This window comes from Lonchura striata, chromosome 2, assembly GCF_046129695.1.
Source record: "Lonchura striata isolate bLonStr1 chromosome 2, bLonStr1.mat, whole genome shotgun sequence".
Classification (NCBI taxonomy): Eukaryota; Metazoa; Chordata; class Aves; order Passeriformes; family Estrildidae; genus Lonchura; species Lonchura striata.
In genome coordinates this window covers 32,264,237-32,279,013 of record NC_134604.1, presented here as the reverse complement: position 1 = coordinate 32,279,013, position 14,777 = coordinate 32,264,237, and the positions used below count along the sequence as shown (strand labels likewise).

The window sequence follows — 14,777 nt, the reverse complement described above, 5'->3', positions numbered from 1 at the left end:
TGTGTGATCTTTACTATTAAAAAATGGGCTCCAGAAGAACCAGAAAGTTGTAGAACAATTTGTAAAAAACCCACCAAACAAAAAAAAATTAAAAATAATAAAAATAAAAAGAGGCATTCTTTGGTGCAAGAAATAAAGTATTGATCTGTAGAAGATGCCCTGAAGAATGGTTAAGGCCTTGGTGCAATTACCTTTAATTGTCAACAGAAAGATGTTATACCAAGAAAGGTCTGCCATTACCACAGTGCTGGTACCAAACCAAATAAGAAGCTGAAGAATTGACTGAGACACTGCCTCACCTTTTGGGTTAAAACTTGAATTCTCATCTCCTAATTATGGGATAGTTTGTTATCGCTGAAGCCTGTTATAAGGCAGCTCATAGAACAAGGAAGCTGTGTTGTTGTCCCTTTTGGGTGGACTTTGTCACTTTTGAGTTTAGAAGTGATAAATTTCATCTGCAGGTTAGAGATTTAATGTAAATTAATCACCTAGGCTCCATCTATATCAATAGAGAGAGAAGCATATTCCATCATAATGCAAGCAGGAATGGATCACCTCTGAAATTCCTCTTTCTCCACTGATTATAGAGAGAATCCTGAGAGTTGACTTAGTTGAGTACCCAGCTCCCGGGATCAGTCCAGCCATACTGATAGCATTGTGGATTTGGTTTTAGACCTGTTGGGTGTCTCTGAACTGGCACAGTCAATCTCATGCATCTGAAACAATTTTTCTAGCTGCTTAAATTAGCCGTGATTGAGATGAATGGCATACCCTATGCAGAAATGCTGAAGCTGATTTATGTCTTCTTTGTGTCTGCCCAGATTGGTACTTTTCTTGTCCTGGGCTTCTCTATCGCGTCCCTCTTTGCATTATCTATACTCTGGCGAGATCACCGGAAAACTGTCCGCCTGTCGTTCCAGGTAAGAGGGGTAAGGAGGTCTATTTGAAAGAGCAGCTTGTTTATAGACATACTCAGTGACAATTGGCAGAAGGTTTTCTGTATGGTGGATGTTTTTCACGTAGTTTTGTTAGCAAGGTTCGTTCTGAGAAAACTCTTATTATGACTTTACATTTCCTGTTGGGGGAAAGGAAGCCAAGGCCCGAGGTTGAGTTTCAAACTGTGTGATTTAACATGTCTCAGTTTGGAAAGATACAAAGCCCTTTTTGATTTTCCCTCCCCAAAAATAGAAGTCTACTGTTAAATTTCAGCTGTCCAGGACAGGTAAATTGGACACCTTAGGCTGGTAGGTTTGCTGGAGCAAGAACTTTCTCCCTCATCCTTCATGCTAATCTGCTGCTACAGCACAGTTTCTGTCTTTTGTGACTCAGAAGATCTTAGTCTCCTGAGGGCACAAGCGCACTGGGTTTTTGGGGAGCAGGTGGAGAACACTGGTGTCAGGTGGGACAAAATGCTGGTTGCAGGAGGTCAGAGTTCATAGTTGCTGGCCTCCTCAACTCTCACCAGATCTGACGGTGGAGGTAAGAGCTGCCCAGTGCTGTTCAGTGTCTGAGCATCCAGGTCCCCACTTCTATTGGGAAGGAGGAAGCATGTAGCCTTTGACTACACAGCTGCTTTGGGTCCAAACCACTCTACAGTTCTATGATTCTATGCTATTTGGGTCTATTACCTCTCCCCTAAGTGCCTTAGTTCTTGTGAAGGCTGGGAGAGCAATGCAAGTGGACTGGCAGAGGAATTGAAGATGTAGAGTTCGTAGGGTGTGGTTAATTGCACATTCCTGTTCTACAGTTCACTAACCACTGAGTTATGCACTGGCAAAGGTAATGAGAAACCATCAGCTTCTCCTCCCCCTGACAGACACCAGAGGATGTGGATGATGAGCATGAGACACAAGAGCCTTTGGGTTCCCCAAAGGTGCTGTTTATTTCAGGTGTCCATGCCCTTTGACATGGCCTCCCATTGCTGTCCCAAAGGACATGAATCTCTTGTAGATACTGTGTCATGTCCATTAGCCCAGCAAATCTATCTCAGCTATTCTGGACATCTCAGATGGCACCTCTGCTTGCACAACTGAATCCTGCTGCTGGTCAGGAGATGTTGGTATAGGGTGTCCAGGGCAGACAGTGTCACATACAGCAACATGTCCCAGTGACTGCTGCTTTCTTCAACTCTTCCAGCTTAGAGAATCAAGCATCAGGACTAAGACAGGAAAGGCTTGCATCTGGAAAGTTTTTTTTTTTGTTGTTGTTTTGGTTTGGTTTGGGGGTTTTTTTGGTGTTTTTTGTTTGTTTGTTTGTTTGTTTGTTTTTCCTAGCACATACCTTAATAGCTGTCAGTTCTAGCTGGAATATTTGCCACAGGGCACTGAATACAATGGACTGGCTTCTAGTTCAAATTTGCCTAGTTTTAGGAAAAATGTGTTAGACCAACAAACCATTCCGATTTTGTATTTCTGCTTGGTTTCCAGCTCTTTTCATGCATTCATGCTAAGCATAGAAGTGATTCTTGTTTTATGATCTTCTTGTTTAACCCCTAGGATTAATGAAAGCAAATCTATTAACTATACGTGTCCAGCAATATTACCTAATATATCTGCTTCTATTATACCACAGTAGTTAGCTTCATACCACAGCTAGTAAATACCACATTTTATCTCTCAGGTTTGTTGAGTTTAATGATTTAACTGCAGTGTGGTGTGGTGTGGTGTGGAGATAGCTATTGCCTGGATAGGATTGGAGTTGTTTGTATTGGGTTAAACTGGAAGATGTTCAGAGATTATGGCATATCAGTAGTGGCAATCATGTCCTCATAGAGGAGGGTAGTTGTGTCCCCTTCAGCTGATTTAGGAGAAGGTAAAGAAGTGAGGAGCGCTCCTTAGGCTGGGGCACACTCCTCCCTGGCCTGATCAGGGGCATGTCTCTCCTCTGACTCCTGAGGTGTTTGGTGGATCCAACACAGGTGAGGGAGAGTGGTTAACTGCTGGTATCTGCAGCAGGAGCCCATCCAGGTGTGAGGACTGTCACTCTGATGGGGATTGTTTCCATCTTTCTCCACAGTTCATCCTTTGACCAAAATACTTTTTTTCTCCTTACCAGGTCACAGCTCCTTATCTCCACATAGGGGCAATTGCCATCATGGTATTTCTTGCCTGGCCTGTGGCTCTTCATGCCATCAGAGCAGATAAGAAAGGTATGGCAGCTCTGGTTCCTCCTTCCTGTATGATAAAAGATATATACAAGCATGGGAAAAGAGGCATGCAGGAGCCCTTTCCTTCCACACCTGTACTCCAGCTGGAGGAGACTTCCCAGTTCTGCATCTCCCAGGGAAATTAGTAGGGCTGGGGCTTGGGCTGTGCACTGCCCTGTTGCTGTCCCAGTGTGTTACTGGTTTGCATGTTACCTTGCACTGTTTTGCCCTATACTGAGGCAGTGATCTATGTTGAGGCAGAGGAGACTAGCAGAAGTACCCATGTTCTGAGTCATGAGTGGAAATTTGTTTTGCCCTCTGCAGGGGAAAGCGGCCAGTGGCTGATTTTTGCTTGCTGTGTACAGAAAGGATCTCCAGTCCAGTCAGACATACTATTTCAGGCTAGCATATATCAAGAGAGGCCAGCTGGGATAGGGAAAATATCTTTTTCCTCAGTTCCTGGTGTTATCTCATGGGAAGTTCCTGCCCACCTCTAGGAAGAATGACCAAATGTGTAAGGATAAAGCCAGATGCCAGGAACAACTGCTGAAAAACCTGATTGGGAGTGTCTAGTTTTCTTTTGTTGTCTCTCCATGTAGCCAAAATTATCTACCTAACACCCATCTTCAGATCGTGGTTTGCAATAAAAATCACAGACAGAATGGACTGATTTTTTTCCCGTCCAAGACTTGTTGAACTGCAGCTGGGGAGGTTGGGGGAGAATACACAGGGACATTATACACCACCTTGCCTGAAATAGTCCTAGCTTAGTACATCATCATCTTAGTGTAAGCCCAAATTCCTTCAGAGCCACTGGCACAGAGGGATGGTGGTACCCATTAAAGAAAGAGGTGTTGTGCATAGGTGCTCATTTCTCAGAAGAACTGTTTTGGCCCCTGAGGAGGACTCCTGGGGCTCTTGGGCAATGTGTCAACAGACTCCAGAGAAGACCACAGATAATGAGTTGGCAAGTCTCTGAGGTGCAATATCCATGCTCTCAGGGTCTGTAGGATTATCTGGGTCACTACCAACCATCTGAACAAACCAGGAAAGTATTCAAAGCAAGGAGATGCAACATAGTTGAAGGAGAGGTAGCTACTCTTCTTCATTGTGAATGAAACTTGAAAATGGTGCTTGTTCTCATCTGAGTAAGAAAAAAATTATCATCCTTCTGTTGAGGATTGTATTTCTACACATGGAGGAGATTTCATTGCATTATATCTAAAGAAAAAAAAGAAATAAGGTCATATCTTGCTCTCAGGCATTGTGAGATGTAATTAAAGCTTAAAACGTGCAGTCCTGACTTAGACAGCCTTCATCCTTGCTTTACCAATTTGTTTTCTTGAGTTGTATTGTTCAGAGAGAAAGTGAAAATTAGGTAGGGGAAGATGGAAAGTAAAAAGGGATGGGACAAAGCCCAAAAGTTACTTAGCTGTATTAAAAGTTAAGTGGCGAGGCAGACTCGTACGTTATGATGTGGATTAACTCTAGCCTTCCTCCTTCAAATTCTTTCAGTTACTCAGGTGATAATTGTTGGTCCATACCTGGCTATCCTTCTCTTTCTTTTCTTGATACCTCTGGGGATGTACTCTCCTTGCATAAGAGAGATGGGAACACTTGGACCAAAGCCAGCCCTCATTGGACATCGTGGAGCACCAATGGTAGGTCTGAAGAAGTTATGTCATTTCTTCATCCTGTGTGTTGCTACTTTCATCATTATATTTTGTTGTTTCTTCTTTTTTTTTTTTTTTTTTCTTCCCATTAAATCTGTGGATGGTGGGAAACATTTCTGGTCATTGGGACTGCATGCTAAAGGCATCACTGTATGGGTGGGATAACAAGGAAAACAATGTTCCTGAGGGACAAGACCAGGTTGAAGAGGGCCCTGGGCAACCTGGAGTAGTGGAAGGTGTCTCTACCCTGACAGAGGAATTGGAATAGGGTGATCTTCAAGGCTCCTTCCAATTTAAACCATTCTATGAATCTATTAGTCTTCTACACAATGGGTTTGGCTAAAGTGGAAGAAAATATACAGTAGACTATAGGAATATAATGATGCTCCCTTAATAAAAAACAGAGATGTTACAAAGAGGCAGAAAATATTTGCAGAGTCCTCCAGAGTGTGTTTGAAAATTATCTGCTCCTGTGCTTTTTTTTTCCAGCTGGCGCCAGAAAACACTGAGATGTCATTTCTGAAGACAATTGAGCATGGTGGGGATGGGCTTGAAACAGATGTCACCATAAGGTGAGGGCAAAACACCGCATGTCACAGAATATTCGCTGGTTCTTCTAAGAGCTGTCCTTGGAGACATGCAGCTCCAGGCAGTTGGGTTTTACTGATGGATGGGACTGGGTCCCTCAGCTGTCATGTGATGACAGGGGCTGTAGGGCATGGTTGTTCTCAGGCAAGTCAATAAGCTGCAGCTATTGATTTAACAATCGTTATTTCTACAGTGTGTTTTAAATGTTTGGCAGAGTATAAAAACAAGCCTCTCATCTAGCCTGGCTTCCAGGTCACAGTGAGGGTTATATCAGGTCTACAACAGAAAATGAGTTCAGATTTGTGGCAGCATTGCCCTAATTATTAGATCTTTAATTGCCTTTCATTGCCATAAAATGCTAACATTCTGTGCAGGATGAGCTGTTCACAGGCACTGAATGAGAAAAACACTAACATTTGGACATTATAGTAAACTAGACATTTCTGTAAAAGAAAATTTTGTGTTTCTGTCACTATCGATTCAGAATTCAGTCCTCTGAAAACCACAGAAACACTTTGATGTCAGCAAAAAGAGTTTTCAATCATAAGTTACTAACCATTTTTGAGGAAGTCGGCGGGCAAAAAGGTCACCTCCTTCACATTGCCTCTAGGGAAACTGAGATACAAATAAGCATGACTTCTGTGAGATCTAGAAGTATTTAAGCTGGAAATAACTTGGTGTAATGAGCCTCAGCATTCCTCCATATTGCACATTCTGCAAAGAACTTCTGTACTCTGCTGCATTCACAGTGGCCCACATGTTCTTCTGACCTGGCTTGAGTCTGCTCATGCTGTGAACGAACTTGCTCCCCAGGTGACCTGAACTCTTGCTCTCTGGCAGCTATGATGGGGTTCCTTTCCTCATGCATGATGACACCTTGAGAAGGACAACTAACATTGAAGAGGTCTACCCTAATGACACTGCTAAAGCTGCTTCATTTTTCTCCTGGGATGCCCTGCAGAAATTGAATGCTGGAAAGTGGTTCCTTAAGGTAAGGATCATAAAGGGCTAGGAGCATTCAATGTCAGTTGGATTGGACTCTAGGCAACCTGATCCAGTTAGACACATCCCTGTTTATTACAGGGAGCTTGGACTAGATGAGCTTTAAGGGTGTCTTCCAATGCAAACTTGTCTATGATTTCATGACTATCACCAACTGGATGTAAAAGAGACACTAGCTGTCTAGTATTTAACAGCATCAGTGTTAGAAGAGGAACAGCTAGTTGAGTCAAAATTCAAATAAGTCAGAGTAAATCTGTCAATTTGGGTCTCTTTTGTCCAGTTTGCCTTCAGGATAAGGAGACCTATAACAATTGGCTGGTAGGTGTTCTTGTGTCACCTTATCATGGCAAGCAGCATATCTCATGAGCTGGGGGAAGAAGAAAAGAGCTACTTGTGCAATGTGCTGTTTATAATATTCAGAGCTAACAAGGTGGGACAGAGAAGCACAGCAAAGCTAGCTTTGAGCTATGCAATTTAGTTCCCAGAAGCAATGTCCTCACAGCCTGAGTTAGCTTCCTCCACTTCTTATGTAGAAGAAATAAACAAAATAATATATCCCCACCTGTTGAGGGCTGACATAAAACTTTTTCCATCTTAGAGATACAGCTGATTCCCAGGGCAAACTATCTGATTGATTTCTTTTTTTTTTTTTTTTTTTTTTTTTTTATATCTGTTTGTTTCTAGAACAAACCATTTGTAGGGATGGGCTCCCTGTCAAAGGCAGATCGAAACCAGGCAAAGAATCAGTCCATTTACACGCTAAATAGTTTTTTGCGCCTTGCAGACAGTCACAATAAACTTGTGATATTTGATCTCTACCGCCCTCCAGAGAAACATCCTTACAGGAACTTATGGCTCCGCAAAGTCCTGGATGTCATCCTCAAAGAGTCGAAGATTAAACGCCATCTGGTAGGGTGGCCTCACTCCATATGCCTTTTTCTTGCTCTCCTCATTGGGCTTTGGGGTGGATTAGGCATGATTTCACCTGCATAAAATTGGCCTGTTGCATTTCACTTGATTTAAAAGACATAATTTGGAGTATATTCCTAATATTAGTTCCTCAGAAGGTTCACAATAGTGCAATCCTTCAGCAGCACAGGAAAGAAGGCAGTATATATACCAGCTGATGCCTTAGCCCCTAAACAGCACCCCTTCATAAATGTAACAATTGTCAGTCTACTCCCTGCTACCCATGCTTGTTTTATATGTTGCATAAAAATTCCTGGCTTAAATTAAAATAAATTGTGAGCCTTTATTGCCTTCCTCCCCCTGGCAGTGGATGAATACTAAACTCATGGGAATCAGTTTATGTACCCATTGATGCCTGGGGAATTATCTATATCTGCTGAATATCTTTTCTTCCATGCTGGAAGAATGGTAGAAGAGAATATTTTCAGTTGCCTTTTCCACAAACCAAAGCTGTATTTCATTCATTTTCAACACTGTGTCTTTTGTTGGGCTGTGTGAAACATACTCACTGATTTCCAGTGGATAAGAAAGGAACAGTGGATACTTATTTCTTGATAAAAGTGACTTGCAAGTTCTAACCCTGCATCTGAATATTACTTGATCACTGGGAGAAACATTGGGAGAAAATTTGACAGGCTGGGTTAAGTCCCTCAAGACATTATCTTTACTGGGCTTGTGTAAACAGTGGGGCATATCAGGGGCACAAATTCTTCTGCTGAGAATTTTCTGGTCCCTCTTGCTGCCTGCAGGTCCTGTGGCTGCATAACAGCGTGAGGTCCTTTGTTCAATCTGTTGCACCAGGGTTTCAGCACACGATGGGCAGAAAGGCACCAATAGAAGACCTATTAAAGCACAATATTGTCAAACTCAATCTGGTCTACACTGACATGTCCAGTGAAGATATCCGGTAGGTTTCAGCTCCAAGTTCAATCTTTGGGGTGCATCTGGACTATGTTTGCCTCATGTATGGGGCAATGTCTCCCTCCAGTGACCAGTTCCAGAGACGATATTATTTTGGGAATAGGTTGTTCAGATCAAGCAGTCATCCCTGATGTATTTTAGGGGTGACAGGCTGCAGTTCACTCCTACTGTTGATTAAGAGGTGGTATATGTAATTAAATCTGGCTGTCCTCAATTCGATATTGACCAGGATCTGAGGATCTTCTGGTAAGAACAACACCGCTGTATTCTGATTTCTTGTCTTTTTATTTGTGCCATCCCCTAATCAAGGAGAATGGACAACTATTTAACTTCCCATGGCTCTTCCACAAACACCAGTGAGGGTGCATAGTGCTATGGTGAGAGACCATCACCCTCTGGTGTTTTGTCTGTTACTATCAGTGCTGTGTTACATGTGACATAGAAATGCCATTTCTATGATGAAAGGCTCCACTTTCTTTGCAGGAGTTCTCAGAATGCTACTCTCACATGGCAAAATAACCCAACAAATCACCAAAAAAACCCCAGCATTACCTGCCCAGCTCTCCTTTTGTAAACAGGAATTTTTTGCTTTTTCCAATGCACAAAACCATTGAAGTCTAGTTGAAATGAAAAAGAAATTAAAAACTTTAATCCTTTGGACGAGAGTAATGTTCATGTTTTCTCAATTATAATTGTCACAGGATGTAAAGTCATAGAATCACAGAATGGTTTGGGTTGTAAGGGACTTTCAGCATCATCTAGTTACAACTTTCTGCCATGGGCAGGGAAGCTCCCACTAGACCTGGTTTCTCAGGGCCTTGAACACCTCCTGAGATGGGGAGTCTACAAACTCTCTGGGCAGTCTGTAACAGTGTCTCAACCACCCTCACAGTTAAGAATTTTTTCCTAATGTCTGATCTAAAATTTCCCCCGTTAGTTTAAGGCCATGCCCCCTTGTCCTGTCACTCAATGCCCTTGTAAAATGTCCCTCTCCAGCTCTCATGTAGCCTATCTCAGTACTGGAAGGTGCTCTAAGGTCTTCTCAGAGCTTTCTTCTCTCCAGGCTGAAAGGCCATAAAAAATCATAGGCAGATCCCTTTGGGTAAACCTTGGGTAGTTCCTAGGTAGATTTATAAATGCTGATATTGAGGATACATTACCTTTATACAAGGAATGAACTTCATATTAAGTTTCAATAGCTTATAATAACTTGAGAAATGATGCATTGATGGAGTGACCATAACAAACTTGGGTGGCCAGCTTCAAAGATTAACTCAGCTGGTCTAACCAACTCAGGTGCTCTAACCAACACCAACATTGTGGGTGCAATCCCTACCTGAGCCATTAACTGAAGAGTTGGACTCTGTGGCCCTCTGTGTCCCTTCCAACTCAGGCTATTCTGTGACTCTGTGGTGGTTTGGAACACACTGTGGGAAGATTATAGAATAACATGAATAGTTTAGATTTGAAAGATCTCTAAGACCATCAAGGCCAACCATTATACCAGCACTGCCAAACCCACCACTAAACCACGTCCCCAAGTGCCACATCCACATGTTTTAAGTTCCTCCAGAGATGATGATTTCAGCACTTCCCTGGGCAGCTGATTACAAAGCTTGATAACCCTTGCGATCAAGAATTTTTTTCCTACTATCCAGTCTAAGCCTTCCTTGGTGAAGCTTGGGTCCATTTCTTCTTGTTCTATTGTTTGAAGATCTTCCATGCAGAAAGAATGGCAGCACAGAATATTTCGGTTGCCTTTTAAAGGAAGAGACTGGCTCCCACCTGGGCACAGCCTCCTTTACAAATACATTCCTACATTGATTCATATGGCAGAAGGATTAGAAAGGTTTTGACCTTTTGGGCATTTTATCTGCATTTGTTTCCAGCTGTTCAGCTATTCTGTATTGATGAATTGTTAATGATTAATTATTGGCTGGTTGGCTTTCCTTTATGTTCCTTATCTAGGTCCTAAAGTAAGCACTTCCTACAGAAGATTACAACCATTTCCCATGATCTTCCCGAATCTCCTTGAGTAAGGCCGAAGGAAGTGCTAATCTCCTTGCTCAATGAAGGTTGTTGCCTTTTGGTCTTTTAAAGGAAATATGCTGAGGCAAACATCACCACCAACTTCTATGTGGTCAACGAGCCATGGCTCTATTCCCTGGCATGGTGCTCTGGGGCACACTCTGTGACAACCAATGCTGTCCACTTGCTGAAGGATCTCAACCAGCCACTCTTCCTCATGGTAAGTGGAAGTCTTCTCTGTCTTAAGGGTGGCAAAGAGGGTTAGGATGTTCATGATTACCTTTGGAGACGATGGGCCAGTTCACACATGGATAAAGCATCCTTTAAGGATCCTTTGCATAAGAAGGACCTGAGTTGAAACCTGGCTTACCTGGAAGCTCAAAGCCACTATAGGTATTACCATACTCTTCTCTCTTCTCCTGGCTCAGGATGAAGCACTCTGCTTGTCTGCATTATCACCTTAGGCCTTGAGATAAGGGAAAAGAGGTCATATTGAGACTTGTGCAGGAAGAAAGGAAGGGCCTCTGAGGACAGAAGTTGATGCATGAGGATTTCTCTTTTCCCACAGCGTCCTACTGCCCTTGTCAAACTTAGTCTTGTTCCGCAAGTCCAAGGGAAACAATCACTTTAATAAGCCTTCCTTCTGGGAGGAATTTTCACATAATTTCTCTATTTGTTATTCTGCCTTCTCCTGCAGGACCAAGAAGCATCTGGAGCATTGGTCCCACCAGAGTCTCTCTAAGGGCTTTAAACAGTTGGCTTCAGTCTTGAATTAGATTCTACAATGCTCCCCTCCAGAGAAATGCAGTCTTTCAGTCCATCCTAAGTTTGGGTGGAGGTCTAGTGTAAGAATGAATCTTCAGATGATCTTAGACTTAAAGTGGGAGCCACCCCAGGCACTCTGTTGTGTTTAGTAAAGGACAATTTTGCCAGAGAAAATGAGATGCCACCAGTTGATATTATATTTGGGGTGAAGCTGAGAAGTGCAAGACCTGCCTTACAAACAAGAGGTCTCTGTGGCATTCACTGTGAAATGGTAAAATCTTCTTGGCTACACAACAGACCTGCTTGTATGAAGGAGGATGATTTGGCACTAACACCCAGTGATGAGTGGCCACTTGGAAGTACCACTGAGTGCTTTAAACACCCAAGGGATGTTACTGCAGATGCAAACCAGGCAGCTGAATAGCCATATTCAATCAGGAAGAAAGAGGCTGGGTAAATTTTTTGCAAATCTCATGGTCCTTGGTGGTGGACACAACCTCTGTTGTTTTCTTCCAGACACCACAGCAGTACAACACCATGTGGATCCTGACAGATCTGACTGCTGCATTCCTCATCTCACTCATCTTTGCTCTGCACTGGTAACTACTAAGTTGTTAATGGCCATCCTAACCTGATCTTTTGCTCCAGATGGAGGGAAGGAGGAATGCTTTCAGGTGACCTCAAGGGTTAAAACTGCACCTGAGAACTTTAGGAACTTCCCTCTGGGAAGGGAAGAAAGACCCAAAAGTCCACCAAAAATTTCTCTTACTCCTGTTTGCTCTCATTTTCCCTTTTCGTTTTGGCAACTCTGCCATTGTCTGCCCTCAGGATTCAGTGGAGAACTGGTGGATTTATAGTAGCAACATAAACCAGCTATCAAAGCTGGTGGGCTGAGAAAGGAACTGATTTTTCTATTATTACTATTTGACAGTGTCTCACTGGACTGATTTGTTAGGACAGCTCTCAATGCTAATATTTGAGCATCCCAAGTCTCTCTGCACATGTCAGAGCCCCTCAGGAAATCCATCCACACAAAAATGTCTGACCATGTCACAGCCACCACATTTTCTTTCGTTCCACTCTGTCAGAGATTATTGGGGAATCCGGGGTTCATGGAACAGGCTCGGTCCAGCAGGTTGTGTTTGGCTGCTGGGTGTTCTGCTCTGCCACAATTGTGTGAGGACATGCCTGTGCTCTCATCCCAGTAGTGCCCAAGGAAAGCAGGATGTGCTGGGCTCAGCTTCAGCTGGCTGTCTGCAGGTGGGTGGGAGGATCAGAGCAGCCAGCCCAGGGAAGTTTTTTTGCAGGGTGCTGGCAGTACAATGATGCTTCTAGTGGCAACAAGCAGAAAGTTTGGGAAGCCCCTGGGTGAGAACTCTGGGCTGCTGTTAACTGTGACTTGCTTTGGCATGGGAAAAGGTTGGAGTGCTAATATTGCTCTGGGATGGTGAAAAAATTAATTAGTAGCAGTTTGACCGTGATGAACTAGCAGCTGTACAGGCATTTTTTGCTGGGCATCCAGGTTTTTCCCAAGGCAAGGTGGTTCTTTCCTTTCCTCCCCCTCTTACCCTGCTCTGCTCTCCTCAAGTCCCGCTTTCCCCTTGTTTTCAAGGCTACAGTTTTCAGGGTGGTACGCAATCACTCCTGTAAAATATCACCACCACCATCAGACCTTACCATGCCCAACTCCAGGATCATGTTCATGTTGTGTTCATTTCCCAAACAATGGCATCCCCAGGGATTGGGACCAAAGGGCTATTAGCAGTGCGTCAGTGCCCTGTGTGGTCTTGTCAGGTTTATGAACACACCAAAATCACAATTTTTTAATTTGCCTGGCTGCTTTAGAACCAGTGTCTGTAAATATTTTGGGGGTTTTGGAGCTTTTAAATATTCCTTAGAAAACAGGGCTTAGTCAGAAAGTTGACTTCAAAATGCTGCTGCACACATGAAGTGTGGGTGCTTAGACATCAGTCATGCACTTGAGTGCTTTCTCAGTAAGAACCTGAGAAAATCCCAAAATATTGCCTTCACAAAGCAGGAAAAAGCTGTCCAAGGCAGCAGGGGGCTGTGAGGAACACCACAGCAAGAAGTGGCCTAACTCAGGTGCTTTGCCCCATGCAGGTGGCGAGAGAAGAATTTCTCCTGCTGTGCCCAGGACAGTAACCCAATGATAGAAAGTGGTGGCACCTATAACAAATTCAAGACAGGTGAGCAAGACAAGGGGAGCAGCTGCATCCTGCTCTGTGGGAGTATCAAGATCCTGATGGGTGGGATGGTGATGGGTGTCCATACTTTAAGTATGGAAGTGTCCATACTTAAGTAAGGAAGGTTATGAGGAAGGATGCAGTCTGGGTTATCTCAGCCCCAGACCCTGTAGCAGCTCAATCCAATTGGCCCTGCTTCAAGCAGAGGCTGCAGCAGACACCTCTAGATGTCCCCTCCAATACTCATTACTATGCAATGCTGTGAAAAGAGACTCTGGAGGCACTGAGAACTCTTGGTTCTGCCAGGTGGGGTGGGATTGGCTGAGAACTCTCCCACGCACCACATTTCTGCACCCACGGAGCTATCAGCTATTATCCAGACAAAATGACCCAACCTGGCCTGCATGCATTTTCGAACAGGTTCTCTTTGCTCACAGTAGCTGTCAGAACAGATGCAGATGTTTGGTAGCTCACTGTGTGTCTTCTTTTCCAGAGCTCAGTGACATGCCTGCTGTCCTGGCCTGACATGGGCAGAGAGGGGATGTGAACCTGTTGTCTCAGTGAGGCCAGGGAGACCAGCTGGTGGGGGCTCAGATCTACTTGGTGAGGAGGAACCATTTGCCTTCGTGGCCCTGCTGAAGATTAGCATCAGCCTTCCTCTCCTACAGCTTTTCTCACATTCCCATGCCTGTCAGCGATCCTTGGGGTGCAGGAGAGCGCAGATGGAGTTGCAGCCATGAAGAAACTGTGCATTATGGTGAGATGCACCAAGCACATGGGAGCCACCATTTACCCGAGACCACTGGCATTTCACAGGGCAATCATTCCGTTTCCACACGTGCTGCAAACATCTGAGCATCCTCCAGACCTCCTTGTTCTCAGGTGCCCAGATTTTTCGTATCAGACCAGCCTCTTCACACACTACCTCCCGTCCTCCCCTGTTGCAGGTGTCCTCCATCCCCAAGAGCACACTATCCCCACCACGACGGTCAGGTGCTGCTGGCTGGGTGACAATCGGTACCTTTCCATAACAGAGGCAGGAGCAACTTTGGTTTTCCTTTTCTCCACTCTCGCCCTGCCACAGAGCCTAACAGGACAATCTCCTCCCCTCATCTGTTGGCAAGAGCATGTGGGGGCTGAGGACTTTTTAGTGTCTTGGCCATGTAGCTACTGGGACTATGACCAGTAAGAACCACTTTTCTTCAGAAGGATGGAGCTGTGTATGAATTGGTCCCACCAAGTGTTTGCTTTTCCCTTGGGAAGGTCTCTACACCTGTACTATAGCCTGGGATTTATTCCAATTTTCATTTCTCCCAGTGGCTGCTGGCAGTGGGGAGGGGGCCTATGCTCTGTAAGGGAGATGTAAACATCTCTCAGGTTTAAGCCATATCTTTCTACTTGAAGAGATAATATGTTTTTTTGTAAATTGCAAGTGATGTTTTAAATACATTTTATCTCTCCTATCCTGTTTTGTTCTTATTT

At 44.0% G+C, this 14,777-nt stretch overlaps 1 protein-coding gene across 1 annotated transcript in view; it reads left to right on the top strand.

Moving 5' to 3' along the window:
* The window catches only part of GDPD4 (glycerophosphodiester phosphodiesterase domain containing 4), a 37,486-nt gene extending 23,103 nt beyond the window's left edge, over positions 1-14,383 (top strand). The window contains exons 6-16 of the mRNA XM_021533931.2: positions 822-920; positions 3,055-3,148; positions 4,661-4,806; positions 5,308-5,390; positions 6,247-6,397; positions 7,093-7,317; positions 8,127-8,284; positions 10,399-10,546; positions 11,608-11,690; positions 13,213-13,298; positions 13,789-14,383. Of these exons, the coding sequence (XP_021389606.1) occupies positions 822-920; positions 3,055-3,148; positions 4,661-4,806; positions 5,308-5,390; positions 6,247-6,397; positions 7,093-7,317; positions 8,127-8,284; positions 10,399-10,546; positions 11,608-11,690; positions 13,213-13,298; positions 13,789-13,820 (1,305 nt within the window). The 3' untranslated portion in view covers positions 13,821-14,383. The remainder of the gene's footprint in view (positions 1-821; positions 921-3,054; positions 3,149-4,660; positions 4,807-5,307; positions 5,391-6,246; positions 6,398-7,092; positions 7,318-8,126; positions 8,285-10,398; positions 10,547-11,607; positions 11,691-13,212; positions 13,299-13,788) is intronic.
* Positions 14,384-14,777: the final 394 nt, after the last annotated feature.